The sequence below is a fragment of the Mirounga leonina genome, unplaced genomic scaffold, assembly GCF_011800145.1.
Source record: "Mirounga leonina isolate KUSES-001 unplaced genomic scaffold, KU_Mleo_1.0 Mir_93, whole genome shotgun sequence".
Lineage (NCBI taxonomy): Eukaryota > Metazoa > Chordata > Mammalia > Carnivora > Phocidae > Mirounga > Mirounga leonina.
In genome coordinates this window covers 25,695,011-25,722,661 of record NW_023270854.1, presented here as the reverse complement: position 1 = coordinate 25,722,661, position 27,651 = coordinate 25,695,011, and the positions used below count along the sequence as shown (strand labels likewise).

The window sequence follows — 27,651 nt, the reverse complement described above, 5'->3', positions numbered from 1 at the left end:
ACCTAGCAATCTAGGGGATTTAAATCAGGTGGTTTTAATCACCCCCTCCTTCCTTAAGCATTGATTTTCTATAACCACATTTTATTTTGCCCGTAAGACCCTGAGCTCCCAAAGATGTCTGTATACCTACCAATGAGCAACAAGGAAGACTAAATTAGTATTTGTTGAGCATAAAAACTGGATCACAATACTCCTAGTCACACTAAAGCATATATTTTAAATAACAGTGCAGAAAAATGGCTCTCTCAGGTTTTCAGTTTGTTAGTAAGGAGGGGCAAGTTACAATTTCAAGTATGGACAGTTCCTGAAAAATATTAAAAGAAACAAATGCAGGGCACCTGGGTGGCTCAGTCGTTAAGCATGTGATCCCAGGGTCCTGGGATCAAGCCCCGCATCAGGCTCCCTGCTCTGCAGGAAGCCTGCTTCTCCCTCTCCCCCCCCACCCCCCCACTTGTGTTCCCTCTCTTGCTTATCTCTCTCTGTAAAATAAATAAATAAAATCTTAAAAATAAATAAATAAAAAAATAAAAGAAACGAATGCAGGAAAAATGTTAAAGAAAGAGCACTAACTGTAACAACTATATGAAAGCTCTTTTATACATTCCCTATTCCAATAAATCTAGAATATCATCTATTTAAAATACATTATTTTGTGTTAATGTAAAAGAAAACACTTCTAATTTTATTTACAAGATGCATCCCAAAGTGAAAATATGTTCATCTTAGACTCAGTGAAATATGTAGTAACAATTACTTTCATGCGTTAGCGACTACGTGTCAGGTACCGTGTAAGACTTTACATCATGGACCTTTGTAATAACCTGCAAGCTATGTATTACTATTTCATTTTAAATTTGGGAAAACTCAGCCTCAGAAAGAAAATAAAATACCCTCACCAAGGTCATACACCTAACAAGTGGCAGGGTCAGGATTCTAATCCACATCTTACCAAACAATGCTTTCCACTCTACAAAGAGCTTTCTGAACTTTTACTTTAATACCAACTACACCAGCATTTCTATGACTAAAGCCTAGGGATCTGTGGGCACCTCAAATATAATACTTTTTTCAAGGGTCTGTCTGGTTCCTACAATAACTTGATACATTTTTATTGTGAGAAAACAGTAACTTCCATATCCTTCCGTATCCTGGGTCACTGGATAAGCACCAGTCTTTACTGCTTCATCACGGCAGTGTCTGGGCTTGGGTCTGTTACAAACACCTCAGTGCCAAGGGTAAGTAGAGAGATTGACTTAACATGGAAATGATGACATCACACCATTTGAAAGGCCAAATGAATCAGGGTGTGTGCTATTTAAATGTTTAATAGTAGTTGCAGAGAAAAGAAGTAGAATTTAGCAACACAGAGCACAGGGTAGTACACGGACCTCAAAAGAACCCTAGTCATGGATAGCATGCAGTACCACAATCACAAATGGAAAAAGAAAATCAGTATTAACAAAAAAGGCATCATTTGTTAAAATGACGTTAGAATTTTCTTAGTTACAGAGCTCAGTATAAACTAGCCTTTTCTGATAAGCTTAAAGTTTACACTAAATTAGTTTTTTTTGTTTTTTTTTTTAGAATTTATCTGAGAGAGAGAGCACAAGAGAGCTCAAGCAGGGGGAATGGCAGAGGGAGAGAGAGAAGCAGGCTCCCCACTGAGACAAGGGGCTCAATCCCAGGTCTCTGAGATCATGACCTGGGCCAAAGGCAGACGCTTAACAGACTGAACCAACCAGACTCCTCACTAAATTATGTTCCTATATATTTAAACACTATTAAGGCAAGCCACAGAAATGTCTGTACATTACTTGAATGTGAAAAGCATCTACATGCATATCAAACTGTTTACAAGTAAGAATAATAGAGGATAGGTCTGAGAAAGCTAAACTAATACACACACTTGGTGAAATCAACAATATATCCCGAAGAAAGTACTGAGTTTTATTATTAATATTATCTTAGCACTATCCCAAACACATTAGCTCAACACTTCCTAAATTTATTTGACCATCTGACTTCAAGACATTCTAAAAATTGAGTACTAAAAAATATCATATTAATGGTTAAAAACATGAACTTGTCTCAGATAAATTCTGACCGATCAAAGCTTGATATTGTTCACTAATGCAATTAACATAGAATATTGCAAACATGTTTAAATAGGATGTAATAGACCATAAATCATCTACAATGCTGTCTCTGCATCAATACACAGATGAGCAAGCATGCCCATTTGAGAATCTCATGCAAAGTCCTGCAGTCTTTGTATGGAACACAATTTCTTACAGGCAGATTATCCCCTAGCAACTGTGTAAGCTTCTTGCATATACTGACTGAATCTTAAAAAATCTGGAGAAAAGAGGTTAAAACAGCTATTACAATCATCAGGACACTAAAGTGCCAAAAAGTTTGCGTGGCATACAATGTATTACTGATCACTGGACTAGTCAGATAATTAGCTAGGTTTACTTGCTAGTAAGTCTGGCAGAAATTCTTACAGAATTTCCCTAGTAATCACTTTTTTTTTTTTTTAAGATTTTATTTATTTATTCATGACAGACAGAGAGAGAGAGAGAGGCAGAGGGAGAAGCAGGCTCCCGAGAAGCAGGGAGCCCGATGCGGGACTCGATCCCAGGACCCTGAGATCATGAACTGAGCCGAAGGCAGATGCTTAACCATCTGAGCCACCCAGGTGCCCCTTAGTAATCACTTTTATAAATAGCAGTAAAATTAACGCTTAATGCTTTTCTTCATCTAAGAATAAACTGACCTTTGAAAACCGAAGTTAAAATTTTAAGTCTAGTGTACAATTTACCAACTATATACATGCAGAGGTATTTTCTATACACATCTACATTAACATTTTGTACTTCTTTCAAACAGACATTATGTTTGTTAATATACCGTCTATATTAAGGACATGTATATTTATTTATATACTTGTTATCAGGAGACAAAAGAGAAATGATGAAAACTAAGTTCACGACTGAAGGCTCAGACCACAGAATCCTATAAACTATGAGTTTTACTGTTCTTGTCATATTTGCATGACTTACTGCAGCAGTTCAACTACCAGTGTCAAGTAATAAACCTTACACTGTTTTACCAATTTATTATTTTTCAATACCTCCTTGCCTAAAGAGTATATTTCTTCTACAAATCAAAAGGAGTAAGAATCCAGCTTGTCAAGATTATAAAGCATGCTGAACACTAAAATTAAAGGGGTTAACAAATTAGCAGAATGGTATCAGCAAAAGAAACTTCACTCGAGGCTCCAGCTCTTGATTACAGATATACTCAAGAAATATGGACTTCATGGAACAATCTGTAACTACCCATCTGTAATTATTTCTCCTTACAACAAAACACCCCTTTCATTTCATATGTAACTAGCAGGGACTAACATTTATATTTTAAATAGCTCAGGAATCAAGAACTGATCGTTGTAATAAAAAGACCATGTGTCTCTGTAATTACACATACTATAACTGTGTACTTCATCACCACTCTGCAGCTAAGGGGTGGGAAACAGAAAAAAAAAAAAGAAAATGCCCACCTCCAGATTTTTTTTTTTTTTTTGCCTTCCTTCTATCAGAAGCTTTAGGAACAATCTTGTCCTTAACAAATCAGCAAAGGGTCCAAGTGAACAATTAAGAAATTTTCATTGGTTGGGGCGCCTGAGTGGCTCAGTCGGTTAAGCGGCTGCCTTCAGCTCAGGTAATGATCCCAGGGTCCTGGCATCGAGCCCCGCATCGGGCTCCCTGCTCAACGGAGAGCCTGCTTCTCCCTCTCCCTCTGTCTGCCGCTCTGCCTACTTGCGCTATCTCTGTTAAATAAATAAATAAAAATCTTTAAAAAAAAAAGAAAAGAAATTTTCATTGGCTACAGAAAACTTTAAAAATTGCCAACACTTAGGGGTGCCTTAATTAAGCATCTGACTCTTGATTTCTGCTCAGGTCATGATCTCAGGGGTTGAAAAATCGAACCCCGCATCTGGGTCCACGCTCATTGCAGAGTCTGCTTAGAGATTCTCTCTCACCCTCTGCTCTTCCCCACCACACGCATGCGTGCTCTCTCTCTCAAATAAATAAACCTTAAACAAAAAAGAAAGAGGGGCGCCTGGGTGGCTCAGTCGTTGGGCGCCTGCCTTCGGCTCAGGTCGTGATCCCAGGGTCCTGGGATCGAGCCCCGCATCGGGCTCCCTGCTCAGCAGGAAGCCTGCTTCTCCCTCTCCCACTCCCCCTGCTTGTGTTCCCTCTCTCGCTGTGTCTCTCTCTGTCAAATAAATAAAAAATCTTTAAAAAAAAAAAAAAAAAAAGAAAGAAGAAAGAAAAATTGCCAACACTTATTTTAAGCATTTGCTATGTACCTAGCATATCAAAGTGCTTTACATATACTATCTTTTATACTCATATCAACCCTATAAAGTGAATTCACATTACCATTATTTTCAAATAAAGAAATAAATGTGAGCAGTTAAATAACTCAAAAGGTCACAGAGCTATTGAAGTAAGAGCCAGGACTTATATCCATTTCCGGCTGGCTTAAGAGCCTAAATTTTTCAAGGTACACACTTTTGCAGAATTATAGTGTAAATGAATGATTTCAAACTTTTACAGTAGTATGTACTGAGTATATTTTCTTCTTTTCTGTATTCTTAATACTCTGGCATTTGGGGCCTTGATGGGGAGGTTGTTCCTCCCAGGGCTAATTCCTAGAGATAGCAAGAGACTCCCTGGGGAGTGCACCTTTCTCACATAAAAACCAACCTCTCCAGAGCCCATACCCCTAATAAACTCTCACACATCATGCCAATATTCCTCCTGCCATAAATCACCCTAGAGCTAGGTACTGGACAACTAGGAGTGACCCCTAGTTCCAGAGCCTGATGAAATTATTCAAGCTACCCAAACCTAATCTCTCTCAGTATATCTACCTGGAATTGCCCATTCCTTCCCTGGAAAATTCCAACAAAGGTTCTGGGCTATGCTTGGTCCTTGCCCCTCTATTTATCAACCCACCTTATTTTTTGATATATTAAAATTTAAGTTGCAGATTCCTCAAAAATAGACACTTAAACATACATATATTAACTAGAATTCATTGCTCACTTTTTTTTTTTTAGGTAAAATTACCTAACATGAAACAAACCTTAATGGTGCCATCTTGTTTTATCCGTTGCATAAAATGTGTTAACCCCCAACCCTGACAAGAATATCCACCCAGAAAGCCCCTAATGCCCTTTTATCAGTCAATTCCTGCCATCCCCTCTCCCATCCTGAGGCAATCATGGATCTGTTTTTTTCACCATATCTTTAATCTCTTTTAGAACTTCTGCATAAATAGAATCATACAGTATATTCTCCTTTGGGTCTGGCTTTTTTGACTCAGCATAATGATTTTGAGAGTCACCCATGTGACTGAATGGTGCTTGGACTTTCCATTACATAAACAGACCACAATTTGTTTAGTTATTTTTTACCAATGGACACCTGACCTGTTGCCAGATCTGGGGTATTATGAATAAAGCTGCCATGAGCATTCAAGTAAGTGCATGCCTTTTTGTGGACACATGTTCTGTCTTGGGTAAATACCTAGAAGTGAAATTCTTAGAGGTTATTGGGTAGACGCATGTTTAGTTTTAAAAGAAAGTGCCAGACCTTTTCTCCCAAGTCTAAAGTACCATTTTATATTCCCTCCTTCAATATATGAAAAGTTTCTGGTTGTTCCACAGCCTCCGCAACATTTGATGTGGTCAGTTTACTTAATTATAGCCATTCTGGTGGCTGTGCAGTGGTATTTCATAATGGTTTCAATTTGCATTTTCATGATGACTAAAAATATTGCACACTTTCCACTGGTTTACTGGCCATTGGTATGTCTTCTTTTGTATCTAAATTTTTTCCCCATTTTTAAAATTAGATTCTGAGTTCCAGAAATTCTTTATAAATTCTGGATACAATCCTTTTGTCAGAAATGTTTTGCAAATACTTTCTTCTATTTTGTGATTTGCTTATTCATTTCTTAATGTTTTCTGAGATCCTTTTAGTATTAATGAAGTCTAACTTATCAAATTCCTCCTACCGCTTTCTATATAAAAACCACAATAACCTTTGCCTATCCCCAACTCACGAATATATTCTCCTATATAGGCTTTTAGATGAGAACTATGATCTGGAATTTTTTTTTTTTTGAATGGCATAAGGTGGCATCAGAGTTCATTCTTCCATATGGATATCCAGTTCTTCCAGCATTATATGTTAAAAAGACTTTCCTGTCCCTATTGGATCACTTTGGCATCTCTGTCAAAAATCAAATAACCTTATCTCTTTGGGGTTATCTATTCTATTTATCTTTTTGTTTTTATGCCAGAACCACACTGTACTGATTACTGTAGCTTCATGGAAAGTCTTAAAGTCAGATAATTTAAGTCCTCTTTGTTTTTTCTTCTCAAGATTGCTTTGGATATTCTAGGCCCTGTGCATTTCCATGTAAATTTTAGGGTAAGCCTGTACATTTCCACACACATGAGGAAAAAAAAAAAAAGCTCTTTAGGGAGATTGATTTGGATCAGACTAAATTAGAAGAAATTGACTTAATATTCCTGAGTGTTCCAACTCATAAATATGTCAATTTATTGCATGGTAGTTCCAACATGTAGGTCATCTCAGGGTTGGTCTCCATTGGTCTCCTATTGAGATAGGGTCACATTTTCTTCGTTCTTCATATGTTGAGTAATTTGGGACTATATGCCGGACACTGATTGGTATGTGACAGAGATGCTAGATTCTGTTATTTTTCTCCAATAAGGGTTAACGGTTTTTGTTTTGGCTGGCAATTAATTTGTTTGCACTTAAACTGCAAATTCTGTCTTTGAACAATTCAAATCCATTTTTTACCTTTAACTAGGCTGCATGCACTAAGTCTACCCTACAAATGTGTGGGTTCAGGGGTCAGCCCAGTGATTTTGGTGACGTTCTTAAGCAGAATCTGGGACTCTCGCATTCTGTTCTGTAGCTCTTTCCTTGCTAGGATTTTCCCCTCACTCTTCAGCCATTATGGTTGTCCCAAACTCCAACCTCTGGTTTATCAGGACAGAAAAAGTGGGTTTTGGAATGAAATTTTAGCTACTCTGCACATTCTGCATGGATTTAAAAAAGCTTATTAAAAACAAAATTCACCTTTTCTTCTAAGAGTCAAATCTCCTCCAAAAGAAGTCTATTTTTGTTTACTCTCTAGTGCCCTATGTTTTTCTTTTTATCTTGTGCAGTTTCTAACTGTAATCTGAGGGAGTGGCATTCTGGTAAAAGCCTGTCTATATAAGAATTCTCTCTCCATTCATCTTTAATTTCCCTCATCAGGGTTTTGAAATTTCAGTGTAGAGATCTTGTGTGTCTTTTAAAAATTTTATTGAGACTATTTTTAAGTTTGATACTATTCCCAGCACTGGTTTCTTAATATCACTTCCATATTTATGAAAAAATGGATTTTTAGACACTGGATCTGTAAAGTGCAGCCTTGCTAATAAATTTAATCATTTGTTTTAGATGTTTTTGTAGATTGCTTTTAAAAGGTTTCTTACATGATCATGTCATCTACAAAAACCAAGTTTGACCCAATCTTTCAGATCTTTATGCCTTTTACATTTCATATTCCACTGGCTAGGTCCTCCACTAAAATAATGAATTGAAGACACAAGAGTGGACAGACGTCCTTGTCCTGATTCTGATATTGGGAAAACACTATTTTATGATTCTCTCAGCTGTCAGTTTTTCTTAAATGTCCTTTATCACACTGAGGAAATCTCTTGACATTTCTAGTTTGCTGGGGGTGTTTATCATGAATGGATGAATTTTGTCAATTGCTTTTGACCAAGTGGGGTGATCTTATGCTTTTTCTCCTTTGTTAGTGCAGTGAATTACACTAATTTTTGAAATTTATAAATTAAACTTGCATTTTTGGGATAAATCTCACCTGTGACGTATTCTTTTTATATATTGCTGTTTATTTTAACAATTTTTTGACAAATATTAATCCATAAATTTTCTCCTTTGGATGCTGTCTTTGCCAAGTTCTGGCATTGGGGTTATGTTGGCCTCATAAGAGAACTTTTTTTCTGAGTTTCTGTAAGACTGATATTATTTCTTGCTCAAATGTTTGAAATTACCAGGAAAGCCACCCACACCAGTAGTTTTCTTTGTGGTAAAGATTTTAATTATGAATTCAGTTTTCTTTTTTTAAAGATTTTATTTATTCTTCTGAGAGCGAGCGAGCATGAGCGGGGCGGGGGGGGCGCACAGAGGGAAAAGCAGACTCCATGCTGAGCAGGGAGCTCGACATGGGGCTCGATCCCAGGATCCCAAGATCATGATCAGAGCCAAAGGCAGATGCTCAACCAACTGAGCCACTCAGGGACCCCATGAATTCAATTTCTTTAATTGATACAGAGCTACCCAAATCTTCCATTTCTTCTTTCATCAGCTAGGATAACATTTTTTAAGAAAGTTGACCATTTCAAACTTAATAGCATAAAGTTATTTAAAATATATGCATATTAGGCTTTTAATGTCTGTAGGACATTTCATTTCTAACAGAGGTAATTTATGTTTATGGTCTCTATCATGTTCTTTCTCACCATTAGTCTAAGAGGGGTTTACCAACTTACCTCTACTGTCTTTCTTCTAATCACGGATTTCTTATTATTTTTTTTCCCTTCTACTTACTTTCCATTTTCTTTGACTTTTGTTTCTACTTTCTTACATGAAGTCTTAGGTAAGTTTTCTAATATGGTTATTTAAAGCTATAAATTTCCCTTTAAGCACTGTTTCAGCTACATCCCACATATTTGATATGCTGTAATTTCATTATCACTTAGTCTGAATTATATTCTAATTTCTCTCATGGTTTTCTTCTAAATAACCCATGGGTCAAAGAGCTGTGTCGTTTAATCTCCATTTTTTAAGATGTTTTATTGGTATTGATTTCTAATTTCATTCTGTTGTTGGCAGAGAATATACTTTTTTGATTCAACCTTTTAAAATTTATTGAGACTTCTGCCCTGCAAATAGTCTTTCCTGGTATAGTTACCATGAGCAATTGAAAAGACTGTATTATACTGATATTAGATTTAGTAGTCTATAAACATCAAGTCAGTGGTTAACAGTGTAATCTAGATCTTCTATGTCTTTACTGATTTTTTGGGGCCTAACTGAACTCTCCAACTGTAACTGTGGATTTGTGATTTTGACCCATTAATTCTTCCAAGTTTTACTCCACATATTTTGAAGCTTTTTTATTAAGCAGGTACACATTTATGTTTATGGCTTCTTGATGTCAGCACTTCAGAGAGGTCATTTTACAATGCACGTATCAGCACTAAGCCCTTACACATATTAAATCACTTGACCTTCCAACAACCCACGAATCAGGCACTGTTATCCCCACTGGACAAATGAGGTAGTGGAAGCACAGAGGTAAAGTCACATGTCATCATGCAGCCAGCAAGTGGCCAGAAGAGGTTGCATTCTTAATTACCAACGCTATTCTGCCTCTTATATAGTTATTAAAAACAAACAATAAAAACACAGCAAGACAAAACTAAAAGAGTAACTTTAGTATAGTATCCCAGATAAGTAAAACCTTCATAGAATGTGCTTAATTATAAAAATTAGAGATTTTGCGATGAGTTAATTTTCTCAGGAAAAAAAAAAAATTTTTTTTTTTTTTTAAAGATTTTATTTGTCAGAAAGAGAGAGAGAGAGAATAAGCAGGGGGGAGCGGCAGGCAGAGGGAGAAGCAGGCTCCCTGCTGAGCAAGGAGCCCGACACGGGACTCGATCCCAGGACTTTGGGATCATGACCTGAGCTGAAGGCAGATGCTTAACTGACTGAGCCACCCAGGCGTCCGGGGGGGGGGATTCTTTAGACAAGTAAATTGGCACAGCCACTCCCAAATCAAAATAGGAGGAGACAACAGAATCCCTATGGTCAAAGTCCTAAAAGGATAAAATTGGTAACTCTTATTCTTCTTTGGTTTGGTATAGCTCTTAGAAGCAGAAGGACCAAGTAAGGACTGAAAAAATATTTCACCTTTACCTCTAAATGTTATATTGAAAACACTACTTTGAGACCTTGCTAGATGTTCCAACTGCCTTTGAAAAACACCTCCCACACAAATAAAATAGTCCCTATCACTGAAGTCCCTACAATTGATTTTAAGTATCAATTCTAGGGGGGCCTGATTGGCTCAGTCAGTTAAGGGTCAGACTCTTGATTTTGGCTCAGGTCATAATCTCAGGGTTGTGAGATCGAGCCCTGCATCTGGGTCTTCAATCAGTAGGGAGTCGGCTTGAGATTCTCCCTCTCCTTCTGCCCCTCCCCCACCCCCTCACATTCACTCCTGCTCTCAGATATATAAATCTTTTAAAAAAATTTTTTTTAATTAGGTATCAATTCTAAAAATAGTTGCTCAAAATATTTCAAGTTCATCCAAAAACAAACTTTTCACTTACGAAAAAAAAAGCTAATAAAATGGGCTCAGAATATTTATTTTAATAATGTAGCTAACAGATTTTTGAAATTTTTATATATTCTTTTAACAATTAAAAATGTATCCTAAATGACAAAAAAAAAATCCTAATGGAAAATATAAGTACGTATCATTCCAATCTTTTAAATTAAATAGATAAAACAAGAATTAAAATACAGAATAGAATTCTGTAAAAACTCAACTTTCTAAGTCATACATTTTTGTGGTGCTTGTATTTGGTTGTAAAGAAAGGTTTTTTAATCTGACATTTTTAAAAATTAGCATCTATAAAATAAAAATCAACTCACATTTGTAAACACTTTGAAGTGGACAATATGTTTTTACATGAAGAAGTTATAATGTATAGGTAATACACATAGACAAATGTATTACTTATAACTGTTAATGCAAATTATAAGAGCCATCACATAAAAACAATGAGGAAAAAATTCTCTCAAGTTCTTAAAATATTTTTCTTTATAAATTTTGTTCAGTATCGAACTCTGAACTTTCACACTGTCCTTAACACAAATATAGCCTCCCTTCACCTGCTCTCCTGCATTAGCCTAGCAAACTTGGAAGTAAACCAAGTCAGGGAGAAATTATATCTTCTTACAAACATATAAAGTCATACAAAGAAGCAAAGCTCATAAAAGAAAAAAGTATGGGAGGAGGGAATTAATCAAAAATCTTACATAGTTCTAATGTAACATTATGCATGATCAGTTTCCTAAGGGCCTGAAGACCACCATTCCGCAGTGCTTCCCATAATGACTCAACAGGAGAGCTACAGCTGGATTCTGAAAGACTAGTATAACTGTTTAAAGGGGGGGAAAAGATGGTAAAAGAAGGAAACTCCAATTATAATAAAATCGCCTCTTGGGAAATAAAGCCTCATTGGAAAATCTGACAGGTATCATGGTCAATTACATTATGTTCAGAAAAGAAGTTCATGCATTGTGAAAATGGTAATGTACCATCCCTCCACTCTCATATATTCTATCCATCGCCAGCCCCACTAACCTTGGACTCCCAAAAGTTTTCAAAAACAAGAACATAGACGGCTTCTTCGACAAGCAGACTCGGTGAACCCCGCCCACTCTCACGCCCTTTCATACTCCAAAAAGCTCTCGTCCACCTGCTCTCCTTCCAGCAGTCACACTTTGGAATGATCCTAGGGCTGCTCGAGTCCTACTCAGATGTATGGAGTAACAGTAGATCTCTTCAGAAACTAACATGTTACCCTGCTCAAAACGAAAACTTTATCCTCCCAATCTTGCTAACCCCACCTCCTCCGGGACTCTGCAGCTCTTATTTTTAAGAGGGGGTTTTAGAGGAAAAAGGAGCAGCCTTATGGGGCCGACCAGATTGAGAGCTGATGTGACAGCAATGTGATGCTGACGTCCTGTGAGGCTCAGAAGGCCAGTGCTGCCTCTTACCTGCAGTCAGCTCCTGGTGCAGGTACTTCCCTGGCTGGTCTGCCTGGGCCACTGCAACACTCCAGGTTGGGCCTCTTGATCATTTTGAGACAACTTCAACTACCTTAGTGTAAAGTCTGGACCTTGGGAAAACTGGTGCATCTCTGCTCCATCAAACTCTGACCATGCTGGCTCTTCTCACTGTGCCTGCTCTTCATTCTACTGATGCAGGGGCAGCTCTATCTGGCCTCTCACTTGTTAGCCATTTTCAGGTGGAAGGCAGGTACCAGTCTTTTTATTTCCCAAACCTCAGCAAGTCAAATGGGTACGTTCTCCTGAAGCCCCTCAATGTGGACGAAAGAAAGGGGAAATGCCACAGCATATACTGCGTTCTGCAAAGAAATTCTCATATGGGATCCCTCTTACAAGCTCCTGCATTTCTTCTATATAGCCTAGAAGTGAGTGATGGGTTAACCATAGCCACAACTGTCTCTGGAATCCCGTCTGCAAGTCCTGCCGCTGAATGGTCTACTGCACCTCAGTGTTGAATATAGGTTACTTGCAATCTACTGATCTCAGATTTGGGGGTCTCTGAATAAATACCAGAGGCGTCCCCATTTGAACATTCTGTTACAATTCTACTTCCAGGGGTGCCTGGGTGGCTTAGATGGTTAAGCATCTGCGTTCGGCTCAGGTCATGATCCCAGGGTCCTGGGATTGAGTCCCGCATCAGGCTCCCTGCTCAGAAGGGGGCCTGCTTCTTCCTCTCCCTCTGCTGCTCCCCCTGCTTGTGCTCTCTCGCTCTGTCAAATAAATAAATAAAATCTTAAAAAAAAAAAACAAAAAACAATTCTACTTCCAGGTAAGATAAAAGGTCATAGCAGGCTAATGTCACTGTTGCAACAACTAGAGGAAAAAAATAACAACAACAACAAAAATTGTGCAAAAAGACAAGGAGAGCTGCTAACATAACCAGAACAGAATGAATCAAAGTTGTAAGAAGAAGAGGGCACCTGGGTGGCTCAGTCGGCTAAGCGTCCGCCTTGGGCTCAGGTCATGATCCCAGGGTCCCAGGATCGAGCCCCACATCTGCCCCTCCCCCTGCTCGTGTTCTCTCTCTCTCAAATGAATAAATAAAAGCACACACACACACACGAAGGAGAAGGAAAATATTCTAGGTGAACTGAGGACCTCCTGTCATTCCTTTCCCAGAGCTCATATGCAGATTCTAGGAATAGGATGAAGGTCAGGCTTGGTCTGGGAAGAGAAACTCTACTGAAGAAAGTAACAAAACTTTGAACAATCACAGGATTCTCCTCCCTCGAAGATGTTTGCCAGGGGCACCTGGGTGGCTCAGTTGTTAAGCGTCTGCCTTCAGCTCAGGTCATGATCCCAGGGTCCTGGGATCGAGTCCCGCGTCGGGCTCCCTGCTCTGTGGGAGGCTTGCTTCTCCCTCTCCCACTCCCCCTGCTGTGTTCCCTCTCTAGCTCTCTGTCAAAAAATAAATAAAATCTTTAAAAAAAAAAAAAAAAAAGGTTTGCCAGATTGTAAAGATGTAATCCATAGGAGGCTCAAGAGCCAAACTCAAACCATGGAAAGAAGGACAAAAGTGAATCTCCCATGGTGTTTGTGGCAGGTGACAGAGGCCTGCCAGGCTTTCAATCACAATCCCAGGGAAGCCCTATTCAAGGAAAAGGTACGAGCCAGTGGTAGACTGAATCACAATAAATGGCAACCGAGCCCCAATCCTGCTCAATCCCCACTTAGATTAAGGGGATCAGCCCCTCTATCCACCTGACATAGGAAAGGTCAAATACTTTTTGGGGAAAGCATCACTTGCAGCACCTGTCATTCCCTCATATGCAATAATATGCCAGACCATCAAAACGACACGGCACATGAAGAGGCAGGGAAATACAATAATCAAAAGAATGAACAGACCATGATGGAAGCGGGTTAACAGATGATCCAGGTATTAGAGTTGGCATACGGACTTTAAAATAACTATCATAAATATACTAAAGAAAATTCAGGAAAACAGAGATGACGAATTTCAAATGAGAGTTGGAACCTACAATATCAAAGGAACATACCAAAACAGAAAAATACAGTATTTTAAATTAAGAACTCACTGAATGTGTTTAACAGCAGACTAAACACAGCATAAAACAGGATCAGTAAATGCAAAGTTAGGTCAACAGAAAATATCCAAATTGAAAAAGGAAGGAAAAATTAGAGTGAAATGAACAGAACATAAGAAACATGTGGTATCCAGTCATTTTAGCCCAAGTACCACAGAGGATTTAAAACCAGATTGCAGGATATCCTAAACTGGTGTTTTACTATTACTTTCCATCTCCATGGTCCATGTGTGGTGCTTTCTATTTCAGGTTCCTTAGCTGGTGGTACATTTACTTGTGAATCACTAGTGGGGACCACAGAGGCCTGGAAACACTCTACCGCAAGACAGGAAAGAGAAGGAGTAAACAGTACGGTTAAATGTTGTCCCCAATAATTACGATCTTCCCAGAATGTGGTTAGTAACACAGAAACGGTCTGGGCAAGCTGGAATGGCTCCAGATACAACTGGAAACAGACCAAGGATGCTGGCAAAAGAAAAAATGGTTGTAATTTCTTAAATGCCTATTATCTTAGCTAGGTTGATGAATGTATTCTTTAAAGCCAAGACAGTACATTAATAGGGCAAGAAAAGTGGAGAGGATATTTAGTGCATCAGGTGTTAAACATTACATTTACAGAGATTAATTAATCTGGGTACAATTCAGTAATTTTATGAAGAGACAAAATTCCTACAGCAGGGTGTTTTCCCTGATAAGGTAAATAATAAAAATGTCCTATGTAAGAATATATCCTCTACACAAAAGAGCTCTCAATACCAGCATCCTGCAGCAAGAGCATCCTCAAAACACCTAACTGTAAATGTAGGTACGAGATAAAGGTTAAAGCATCTTTCAAACTTGTTTCACAGGGCCCTACACCTTCCTCAGAAGGGCTTGCACAACTTACACACAGAACACACAGAAAATGACAAACTGGAGGCTGATAGAGGATAGCTGTGACCCGCAATTGCAAAGTTCTCATTTGTAGCTATAAAAAGTTTCACTGTTCTGATTTTATGAATAAATGTTATACATTTGAATAAACTATATTCTACATAATGCAATGTCACCTGGCAGAAACTTCTTCTAAGCATAGACAATACAATTTAATGTCTACAATTTAAGTCCTCTTAGAGAAACTGGAAAGAGAATGAAGACATGGAATATCTGTGAATAGTTCAAATAAATCACATTCATGATTATAGAGCTTCACAATTCACAAACCAAATTTATATTATTTCAAAGGACCCAAAAGTAGTACTGAGGAAATACTCAGGCAGTACCTACCACCCCTTTTTCACAGATGAATAGTAAAAAGGAGTCACGTGCCTCAGGATCCACATTCACCCAGGACTGAAGTGGACTCAAAAACAGGTTACCAAACCTCAAATTTAGAGTTCTCTCACATTCTCTCTCGCTCTCTCTCTCTCTCTCACACACACACAGAGATACTAATAAGTTGTATGTACCTATCTATGAATGAGGGAGAGAGGATTATTCTTACTCTCTTCTGAAAAATTAAAAGGAACTAGTTTAAGAAGAATTGAAGAATACCACTGCTTGGGTTTTTTAAAAAGACTTCTCTTTAATTCTTCCTGGGTTATACAGAAAAGCAAAAGAGTAGGAATATGAACTTAGAAATAAAAGTTGACAATCCACATTTACTTTAAGTACTCCAATGTTTAAAACTTTAGAAGATGGAAAACAAAACCAAAAATCAGTAACAGCATTAAAAAGAAACATATTATCCTGAAAGGATACATAAAAAGTGGGTAATACAAGGATTTCTGAATAAAGTGGGCAAGGAGATGGGGGACACTAGGGTAGGGGAGACATTTCCCACTGTATCACAGGTGGGTGAATTCTGAATCATGTATACATACTACTTTTTGTTTTTAGGAACATACTTTTTGAAGGAAAATACAGATATAAATGTATATATTTCTAAAAGAATGTTAACAAAATGGAAATTTAATTGCCCTTTAACAGAAAAATGACTTCAAAGGGTAAAAAAAAGTAAAGACAAGAACAGTTTAAGTACTGAAAAAAAAAAAAAAAAAGAATAGCTTAAGTATCACCCAAAAATCCTATTTAAACATTTAATTGTGCTGGCTATAAAAGTAAAAAACTTTTATATATATATATATATATATACACATATACATATTAAGAAAAAACTATAGGACATTCCTTTTTTTTAGATTATCCATAAATAACCACTATTAACAATTTGGTGTATTCTCTCTAAAGATTCATGGTTAAGTGTTAACATTTTCAGAAGTATGTTTTATCAAGTTAAGAAAATTTCTATTTCTAGTTTGTTAACATGAATAAATATGGAATTCTATAAAAATCTCTTTCTAGAGGGCACATGGTTGGCTCAGTCAGTCAAGCGTCGGACTCTTGGTTTCGTCTCAGGTCAAGGTCTCAGGGTCCTGAGATCCAGCCCGGCAATGGGCTCCATGCTCAGCACAAAGTCTGCTGGAGATTCTTTCTCCCTCTCTCCCTCTGTGCCTTCCCCACCCCGCCCATGTGCAAACTCTCTCTCTCTCAAATAAATACAATCTTAAAAAAAAAAAAAACCTTTCTAGATCCATCAAGATAATCAGAGTTGTTCTTAAATAGGACTATAGAGTATCTATATTAATACATTTCCTGCAGTTGAATCATACTTGCATTCCTGCAATAAACTTTTCCTAGTCATGATTTTGTCACTTTGTTTTTAGTAACTCTAGTTTCTGATATTTATTTATAATTTTTCCATCTATTTTTATAAGTAACACTAGTATAAACTTTTACTATTCATGTTCAATTCTGGTATAAAATGAGCTGGTAAGTTTCCTTTATTATTAGAGTTAAGAAAACTAAGGGTCAGGATCGGGATTTTTCTAATTCTTTGCTATTACAAACAAAACTGAAATGAACACCAGCAATCTTTGACCATATTCCTGACAGTTCCCTTAGGATGAGACATCAAAAATGTGATTTCATGGTCAAAGCACCACCCGAGCCCCTTATAATTTATGTTTATGAAAATGAATTCTTCATTCCTACACATTTACATATAATGGATATTATAAAATTGCCATGTTACACCTCATAGGCCCTTACTTTTAACTTTAGAGTCTCCAACCCTACAGCAGTTTGGATTTTGCTTTATTGTAGATAATACACACTAAAAGCTTTTTCTTCTTCTGGTTGATTCATTACCCAAATATCAATGCCGTTCTCATTTCATGACTGAGTTGTCTTCCATTCCTTGGTCTCAAAAATGTTTGAGATATAAAAGCCTCATGAAGCTTTATTTGTACTATTCAGCTCATTGCAGCTTGACAGGTGAAGTTCTACCAATGAATCACTTTGTGTCACCACATTCAACAACGGGGAAGATGTAGTGACATGTGTGTGCTAACTAGTTTCTATCCCTTCAGAGACAAAACTATGAAGGCTGAGTAATTATATGAGGGGTGGGAGGGACATGGAGCCAGGGCTGTTTCTGCCCTAAATTTAGTCTCACTTTACGATTAAAAGAAAGGGGGTCGAGGGTGAAGAAACAGTTAACAGTCAATACAACAGATATTTTAATAGAAAACATTTGCCATTTTTAAAAATTAAGTAATTTATGTTTCATGTTCTTCATCAGATGAACTTATTTGTATTTTTGGGTTTGTAAAACCTTAAGATTTTTTATTAACAACTTTCTTGCAATTTTAAGTACATAAATTTATACAGTAAATCCATTCTGTATCATATGTTAAATAATTTTGCCTAAACTACGGTTTGGATTTACCCATAATGGACCTTTCCTGCCCCCACTCCCCAACCACTATTTAGTAGTTAAGAAATAACTAATAATCTAACACACATTAACTGTTCTCCTACTAAAAACAAAGCCAACTCTATAAAATATATGGGACCAAACCACAGTGTAAGAAGCTTAAACTTCTTGATAGACAACAAGCGGTATTAACAAATCTACATTTCTTACCCAAAAATCCTCCAAAACACAAAAAAAACACCCACCAAATTAGACAAGCCAAGTTTCCAAGCTTCAAAGAACTTCTGACTGTAAAAAACATAATAATGGTCAACCACCACTTGACTTTCACTGTTCAGGTAAAAGAGTAAAAAAAAAAAAAAAATTGTCTTTAATGATCGAAAAGCCCTAGAATACGGAAAGATCTTTAAAAATAGGCTATAAGAAGAATGGAAAATAGGAAAAGAATGTTGACCAAGGTGACCTGCACATATCTGAATCATCGGGCGCTACCTACTGTAGCACTGTCTCCTTAAAGGAAGGGATGGTGCAGCTCTCCTCTCAGCTCCGCTCAGTCCAGAACCACTGCAACACAATGGCAGCCTGAGGCGGGCTGCACAGAGCCGTGGCTCCCCGGCTCCTGGCACACACACAGCTTCTCTGGAGGAGGAAGACAACCTACCAATCGGTCTCCCTGCGCCCACTCTCGACAGTCTCACAAACCATTCTCCTCCCTGGAGCCACATGCCAAGCTGAGACTCTTCGGTGACTCCACCTTCACCCACGCTCAGGTTGAGGTGCACCTTGTGGTTCCTTACCACCTACACAGCCTCAGCCGGGCCACATCCCGCCTCCGCTTTACAGCCTCCCAGGACACCAGCCAGCTTATCACCCTTCAGCAGTGCCCCCTCAGCGTCACTCTCAACACTGCAGGGCCACTGGGAGAACCCGGCCTCTCCTGACTAAATCCCTCCTTTATACCCATTAAGATTCAGCTCTGGGGGCGCCTGGGTGGCTCAGTTGGTTAAGCGACTGCCTTCGGCTCAGGTCATGATCCTGGAGTCCCTGGATCGAGTCCCGCATCGGGCTCCCTGCTCGGCAGGGAGTCTGCTTCTCCCTCTGACCCTCCTCCCTCTCATGCTCTATCTCATTCTCTCTGTCTCAAATAAATAAATAAATAAAATCTTAAAAAAAAAAAAAAAAAAAAGATTCAGCTCTGGCATCAATCCTTTTCCAGAAGGAAACTCTCCAAAAGCTGCAGGGTGGGCAAAATTCTCCTCCTCTGGACTAACTCCCTGAGCACACATCTTTCTTAACACCTACACTACTTATGAAATGATCTTCTTTATTTTGTAAAGTTTATCTCCCTTACTAGAAAGCAACTCAAGAGCAAAGACCATATTTTAACTCTAGCGAGGAAGAGCATATCACACATGTAGTGGGTGTTTTTAATAAATGTTTACCGAACTGAAATTCCAGGCACTATACAATGAAAAATTAGCAAATGTAGCTTGACTTATTCTTAGCCAATTCATTACCAAGTCCTGTCAATTCTACTCCATCAAATCTGTCCACTTCATGTGTTAGCACAGCCACCGTGCCAGTCTACCCTCCAGCATCTCTCATTTAGACTACTTTACTAGCCTCCTGATCTCCCTCCTTCCAGACCCACTGTCCAGTCTACTACCTACATACACATACACACACACACAGCCCCCACTTCTTAAATAAAAAAAAAAAAAACTTTAAAAATCCTTTTTTGCTTTCTATTATATTTAGACTAAAATTCAAACTCCCACTGTGCCTTACAATGCCATATTATCTGACTCCTTCCAAGTTTTATACTCATTTTGTATTCCTCCATCTCTCCTGGGCTCCTTTTAAAATCCTCCAATACAGTAAGTTATTTCTCATCTGACTGTCTTTACACTAGCTCCTTCCTCTCCTAGAAGACTCTCCCTTCAGCTAGCTGCTACTTCTCAAAGCTGTTTAAGTGTCACAATCCAATCCAAAGCAGCTTTTTTATCCCTCAGTCATGGCCTTCTTTGTACTCATTACCATCTCAAATTATATCAATTTGCCCATTTGCTTAGTAGATCTACCAGTGTAGATCTATGCCTTAGAAGAGGAGGAACTGTGTGTGTGTTGGTCAGACTGTACCCCCAAGGGTCTAGAAATAGCGCCCTGCATTCAGCAAGCCCTCATAAGCATTTGTAAAACAAAAGCATAAACAAAAAAAGTGACTCTTATTTAAGATATACATGAAACAAGTAAAATAAAAGAAATGGATAATTAACCTACCAAATAAAGCAGGAAACATTCTACTGTTAGTATCTGCGAATAGATAGGCTGGTGTTACTGGGATCTAGTATCAACAAGCATCCAGACTGTATTTTCCAAAGCTCACTGGAAATCTGTCAATCAAGTAGCATGGTTTCATGTGCTATATGCTAGCCGACATGTCTGACACCACCAGAAGTCATTTTAGAAAATGCTATATGCTGCCACTCCCCAAAACCCTGTCATGTCCACCAATAGTAGTGAAACACTTAAAAACCGCTTGCTACTTTGTTAAAGAAATGGCATTTCTGACAGTGGTACTTATCTACAAGTAATTAAATTTACACTGATAAAACTTCAACCTCTTAAGTAACAGGTCCTTCTAAGACAAGAGGTAGGTAGGTCTTTGCGCCAGGTTCTAACTCTCTGGACATCTAAGAAGCTGCCCCCGAGACTGTTCTTTCTAAGAAGTAAAGCTGCAACTCAAAACAAAAATTATATAAATAAAATTCACCACAGTGTTAGCTGCCTCTGTTAACTCTTATATTGACTGGACTTTTGACCAAGGTGGGAGAAAACTCAGTCACCACTGCACTATGAGAGGAAAAGCCTTGACTCTCTATTCAAATGCTGTGCAATCACAGAGATGAGGATAAGCTGCAATGAAGCACTTAGGCAATGAGGGTAAATGAACGCAGTGAAGATAAAACAATACAACTAAGTATTTTATTTTGCTTGATTAAACTTCATTGTTCAAGAAAATGACTTGTAAAACAAACAAGTCTTAACTAGTCAAACAAAACTGAAACGCCAGGTTAAAAAGAGTGGTCATATGTTTTAATAATCACTATTTACAGGTGACTTGACAGTAAAAATTTCAGTAACTTTCCTTTGGCTTCCTTTAAGCAATTTTCAACAGAATGACCACAGAAGTTCTGCTCTATGGACACTTACCTTGGTATGGTGACACATTTAGTATTACAATTTTGAGTGGTGATGGCTTTCTCAAGCTCATCTAATCGTCCTGTTTTCTTTAGCTTCTTCACCAAACTTTTAACTGCTTTCTCACACCACTTTTCTTCTTGTCCGTTCTGCTCTCCTCCGCCTGCTCCTCCAGACCCACCAGCTGATTTCTTCCATCCCAGCAGCCTTTTCACAACCGGTGGAGTGAATGGCAAGATGGACGACATGCTCTTACCAAAGGCCGCAACCCGCACTGAGAGAAGACGTTCCTCTACCTAACCTAGAAAAGATACGGAAGGGATCGTTTAGAGGCTAACTTTAAAATCCAGTCATAACCTCAACATTGTCTCTAAAGCAAATTTGAAAATGAGACAAATTCAGATCATCAGAGCAGACTTTCAGAGTCATCTTTTTCTCCCACGACAAGGTCTTTATGACTTTAAAGCAATTGTGGAAATAAACTCTAAAAAACAAAACCATGTTATAAGTGGACAAATACAATAATTTTGCAAGTAAAATCTTTACCAACACTGGACAAACTTACCACTACAAATACTACTTCATTTTTAACTTTTAATAGTGTCAATAATTAAAATATTTTCACCAAATAATGAAAACCAATTCACCAAACATTAAAACTTTCACCAGAAAGTTTTTCTCACTTTTTAGGACACTTAAAATATTTTTAAAATGTATTAAGTCTACTCTCCCTGAAGTTTCAAATTTTCATAACTAAGCATCATAAAGTAAAATCTAAGGTTGTAAGAAGGGAAAAGGCATCATGTGTGAAGTAAACAACAAAAAGTAAAAAGTAAAAACAAAAATTAAAAAAAATAAAGGTAAATACAGTTTGTGAAGAAATGGTTTGGTTCACTTTTATGATCCCTTGAGAAGACTTTAAGTTAGGCCTCTTTTCAAAAATATTTTTTCATTTTTATCTAAGTAACAAACAATATGTGTCCTAACTAAAGTCAAATATATTTCCTCTTCTCATACTGAAGTACAATTCCTTAAAATCTTTTAACTTTGACTCTTGCTATTTATACTTCAAGTAAGAGGCTCATGATGGTATCCCTTGAAACATCAAGTTTAGGTATTATCTACTGTTTTTGGAAAATGAGGATTTACACGACAACTGCTCACTTTCCTCCAACCTGAATAAATTATCTCCCAAAGGTAGTTTTGTGTCTGATGAGACTGGTAGTAAACTACTATATAATCTTCCCTTTTTGTACAACTCTTTCTTTTCCCCAGTTAATGATCTCAGTTTTTCATGTGCTTTTAGTTTTCTATGTGCCTACCAAAAATTCTCCCCACACTCTTCACAAGCCCCGTAATTAAATTTTAATGTGGATGACTTTAATCTCAAAATAAGAGACAAGATCATTTACCACTTGAGGATGGAACTGGAGAGCTGAGACTTGAGAAGAATGAAGATTTAGAAATGTAGCTCTAAGAAATACCTACAGGGGCACCTGGGTGGCTCAGTCGGTTAAGCGTCTGCCTCCGGCTCAGGTCATGATCCCAGGGTCCAGGGATGGAGCCCTGTGCTGGGCTCCCTGCTCAGCGGGGAGTCTGTTTCTCCCTCTCCTTCTGCCCCTCCCCCTCGCTCCTGCTTTGTCTCTCGCTTTCTCTCTTTCAAATAAATAAATAAAATCTTAAAAAAAAAAAAAAATCAGCTAGAATGAAGCAGATATTTCCAGGCTACAAAGTAAAAGGTGTAGAGGAGCCCCATTTCTAATCAGGATGTAGAAATGACAACAGACCATCATTTCACCCTAACAATCAAAACAAGCCAGATAAGGCTACAAAATCATGTTTTTTCTGAACCCATCAGAGTTCAGGATGCAAAGTAACCTCAGTGGAACTAAATTCCAGAAGGTGCTGAGCTGTGAAAAAGAGGACCACAAATGGTTTCTTACCTGGTGGAGCAGCTAAGGAGGAAGAATCCCACCCCAGAGGAGGGTTAGGAGAAACCAACCTACTCTTTTTTTTTTTTTTTAAAGATTTATTTATTTGAGAGAGCGAGAATGAGAGAGAGAGAGAGAGTACATGAGAGGGGGGAGGGTTAGAGGGAGAAGCAGGCTCCTCGCTGAGCAGGGAGCCCGAAGCGGGACTCAATCCAGGGACTCCAGGATCATGACCTGAGCCGAAGGCAGTCGCCCAACCAACTGAGCCACCCAGGCGCTCCCAACCTACTCTTTAATAAATTTCAATAGCAACATGTATGCTGACAAGACATACTAAAATCCCGAGGATTTTACAGAGCAAATCTGTACCTCCCAACCACTCATTCCCACTACACGCTTGTCACAGTATGCCTAAGGTAGGGAGAGAGGCCTAGAAAGCTGAGAGATGCCCTAAGAAAACTTACGGTCTCCCTCAAAGGCAGGCAATCTGTCCTCTAACAAGGAGGGGAAAGAATGGGCAGGACAAGTGAGAGAAATCAACCCAAGAGATCTCAGACATTCAGCTGCCAAGGGCTGAGGTGGGACAGCAGAGCTAAGAGGAAAACTTCCACCCAGATACTCCGGACACTGACCTACCAAGGCTGGATTAGGGAAGGGCTACTGCAACACACCCCTGGAAGGTGTTACTGGCAGAGACATACCTCACTCTGCACAGAAGCGTGGGGTAAGACTAGAGCAGGAGGAAATCCAGAATGACCAAGGGACTGACAACTGGGCTGTAAAGCAGAGAAATCACCCCAGGTCAAGAAAGCTGAAGGCTCAGATACACAGCACAAAGAGGTAGCCGGAATTACACTCAGACAACAAATCTTCGGGAGGCAACGTCTCAATCCTGCTCTCAAAACACTTGAACTAAATCAGTCTAAAGTTGCAACAAAACCCTGAACTAGCCCAACAACACAGTTTACTGATTTAACCCCACCACCTATTAAACTAACACAAGAAATGACAGGCAGTTTTCTGGAAGTAAATACTATTTACTTCAATCTGTATGGTTTTTATACAAATAATCACCATTCAATCAAAAATTACAAGATACAGGGAATAGCAAGCCCCAGGCAAAAGATGAAATTATGAATATAATCAGATTAGAGAAGGCCCAGATGTTGGAATTATTAAACTGACTAAAACGACTGAGACAAAAACATTAAAGGACCTGATGGAAGACACAGACAACACACATAAAGAAATGGGAGAATTTCATTATAGACACTGAAGCTGGAAAAAAACCAATCACAGGGAAATATTAGAAATGAAAAATACAGTTTCAGAAATTAAAAGATTTCTTTAGATGGATTTAATAACAGTCAGTAATGAACAGTGAACTCGGAAAACAGGTCAAATTAAAGTACCCAAATTGAAACACAAAGAGAAAAAAAAAGCATGAAAAAAAAAAAACCAAAACCCCTGAATATCCAAGAGCAAATGTCTACTGGGTTTAACTGGAGTTTAACTGGAGTCCCAGAAGGAGAGGAAAGAGAGACTAGGGCAGAAAAAAATACATGAAGGCATACTGGCCAAGAACTTATGAGAAATGATGACAGGTATCAACCCATAGATACAAAGGAAACACAGTCATAGTCAATGGGCTGAATGTTGGAGACAGAAGTAAAGATAAAGGCTGAGTGTCGGCTAGGATTGACAGTTAAGAATTTGTGGAAGATCCAGACAGAAGAAAACTGCACTCATTCACAAGCTCTTCTCCAAGGGCTTCAACTGAGATCTCTTCAAAGACTGGCATGGAGCAAGAGATGGGAGACAGCTCTTCCCCCTTACTGGTATCTCCTATGAAACAAAAGCCTTCAACTAGGAGGGGAGAATCAGGAAAGCCTTCCACACCCAGAGCCCAAGGGAAAGAATGGAGCAAAAGCTATGGTACTGTTGGGGGAGGAGGAGAAGAAGGGGGCAGAACCTACTTGCCCACCTACCACACACAAGTCTTTCACCATGTAACAATAACCGCAGTCTACTCTGCTAGAGGAAGGCAGGAGACACTGCTACCACCAGTCCCAGACAAAGATACACTGATGCTAAGGAATGAGTAGAAGAAAAAGCAACCTGACCCCGGCACAGGAGCAAGAAACTGGCTTGGACCCAAGATCCTGCACTAACACAAAGCAAAGGTCTGCTACTCCTAGATGGAAAAATCCGTAACAAATATTAGCAAGTCACATTCAGTAACATATACAGAAAAAGTAATATCATCACCCAGTGGGGTTTATCCCAGGGAGCAAAACTGACTTGCCATTTAAATTAAAAAAAAAAAAAAATCAAGCACCTTATTTATAGTGTATAGGAGTAAATCCTTATGATTCTCTTAACCGATGCAGAAAAAAAGAAAGCATTTGACAATATTAATTTAATATCCATCTATGATTAAAAAGTCTCAGCAAACTGGAAATAGAGAAACAGAAAAGAGGAAGAAGTTCTTTATTCTGAAAAAAGACATCTACGAAAAACCTAGAACTAGCAAATATGTAATGGGTGAAACATTAAATTCCCCTCTCCTTATTACTGGAAATAGGACAAGGATGTCCACTGTTGCCATTTCTATTTAATAATGCACTGGATGTTCTAGCCAGCACAGTAAGGCAAGAAAGAGGGGGGAAAAAAAAATGAAGGCATAAAGACTGGAAAGAAAGAGGTATATTCTCTGGTGATATGACGGTCTCCATAGAAAACTGCATGGAATCTGCATGGTAGTAAAGTTGTTGTAATAAACCTATACATTTACTAAAAAAAAAAAAAAAAGAAAAAAAAAGAAACAGAAGTATAATTCTCAAAAAAGGACTTGGGATTCTCAAAAGACCATTCTCAAAATGGTCTCCCAACTGAAGATATTTAGGCCTTGGTATAGTTTGCTAGAAAAAAAATGGTCACAACCTAATGAATAATCCTATTCATTCCCTCAAAAGGGAAGAACAAGTAATGAGGTTAAGGTCCCCCAGCCTCAATTCAGGAGACTGTCCCAAGGGTCTCAGAAGAGGCAATATAGTATGCCAAATTTCATAAACTGATTTGGCCATGGATACACTTTTTAAGGGACATCTCCTGGAACTCCCCATCACAATGCCGCCCAGGCACTCTTGATAGCCCAGCTGTGGTTTAGACACTAAAAATTTGAAAGGAGCCAATAAGCAGGATTATGTGACTTTCTTTAGCAATACAGCAGAACTGGTGAGAAAGTGAAGTTCGCTCAGAGCTAGAGATCTGTAGGGTAAATAAAGAACAGAGAGAACTTGAGAGTAGCCCTCTTAAGCTGTCCACAGTGGTAGACTCTGCCATAATACACATCAATAAGCACTCTAGTACATAAAACTACAACTTGACAAATAAAGCAAACCCACAAAATTCCATCAAACACACGTAACAATCCACCAAAGTCGATGTTTGGGACTAGCAGGCAGCAAAAGATATAGCTGGCTACCTTGGGCTTCTGCTGAATTCCTACTCTGCCACAAGCATGCTGAAGGGGAGCCAGTTGTATAAACCTCAGTACCAAGTGATATAGTCTTATCCGGGCATGGAGAATATGCTTATTAATTCAACCTTTAGAAGGGAGAGGTAGCACAAAAAAGACACCAGAGCAGAAGCCTGAAAAGACAGAGAGGAGAGAACATCAGGCAGAAAGTTCAGCACGTTTTCTGGAGATAGGTAGCATTTTAGGAGTTACAAAAAAATCTAGGTATTGCTACAATATGGGGTACAAGGAAGCAATGCAGTGGGCCACTGGGGAGAGGAAAGCCGGCTCGGATTACAGAGCTGGACAGAAGTTAGAGTAGTATTCCTTCAGTTATCTGTGAGACGATTCACCCGTTATTGACCAAGTGGATGTAGTCATTTTAGGGATAAGGAGGATTCGAAGACAACTACCACTAAGGAACATAACTGAAGAGCATGTGATGGTAGACAAATCACCATCTGGAACAGAGAAAGAGAAGCAAATCTGAAGGCTGTTACAGGGTGAGCATTATACAGGCCTTTATGTAAGTCACCGTGATCATCACATGATCAGAAGACCACAGAGGCCCGGGAGAGGGTAGTCAGCACACACGTAAAAGTGTGCCCAAGCAAGGCAGAGACACCTAGTCCTGCTGAAAAACAGAGGCAGCCAGTCTCCAGGCGTGGTGTCTTAGGACCCTCCAGGTCCAGTTCTGGCCCCACATCAATTTTAGCCTTAGAACAAAACTCTTTGTGCATTCCATGAGGGATCCCTGTTCCTTGTGAAAAACTGACAGAACAAGCAAAATACAACAAGAATTTATCTAAAAGTGTCTACACCTTTGGTTCAATTAATTCATGTATGAGAATTCAACCTAAGAAAATGAATAAAACTTAAACTTCCGTATAATCAGCAACACTGAAAGGGATTCTCAGCAGTAGGAAGAATCTGAGCAACAGGTTCTCTGTGATACTTTTGTTAGGAGAAATGTTTCTTAGGAGTTCAGATGTATTCTTGGGGACCTAAAAGTTTTCTATGAAACCTTTTAAATTTTTTTTCTTCATGGAAATAAACACATGAAAAGTTTAAGTTTACTCTGGGTCATCTGAGTGACCTCATGGCCTAGTACAACCACATGATCTCAGTGTCCCATGTCTTAGAACAGCAC

General features: G+C 38.6%; 1 protein-coding gene across 4 annotated transcripts in view; it reads right to left on the bottom strand.

The window, feature by feature from the left end:
• SMAD2 (SMAD family member 2) overlaps positions 1-27,651 on the bottom strand; it is an 82,094-nt gene that overhangs the window by 36,944 nt on the left and 17,499 nt on the right. For all 4 annotated transcript variants that reach the window (XM_034996040.1, XM_034996038.1, XM_034996041.1 and 1 more), the window contains one exon: positions 21,063-21,351. In XM_034996040.1, the coding sequence (XP_034851931.1) occupies positions 21,063-21,298 (236 nt within the window). In that variant the 5' untranslated portion in view covers positions 21,299-21,351. The remainder of the gene's footprint in view (positions 1-21,062; positions 21,352-27,651) is intronic.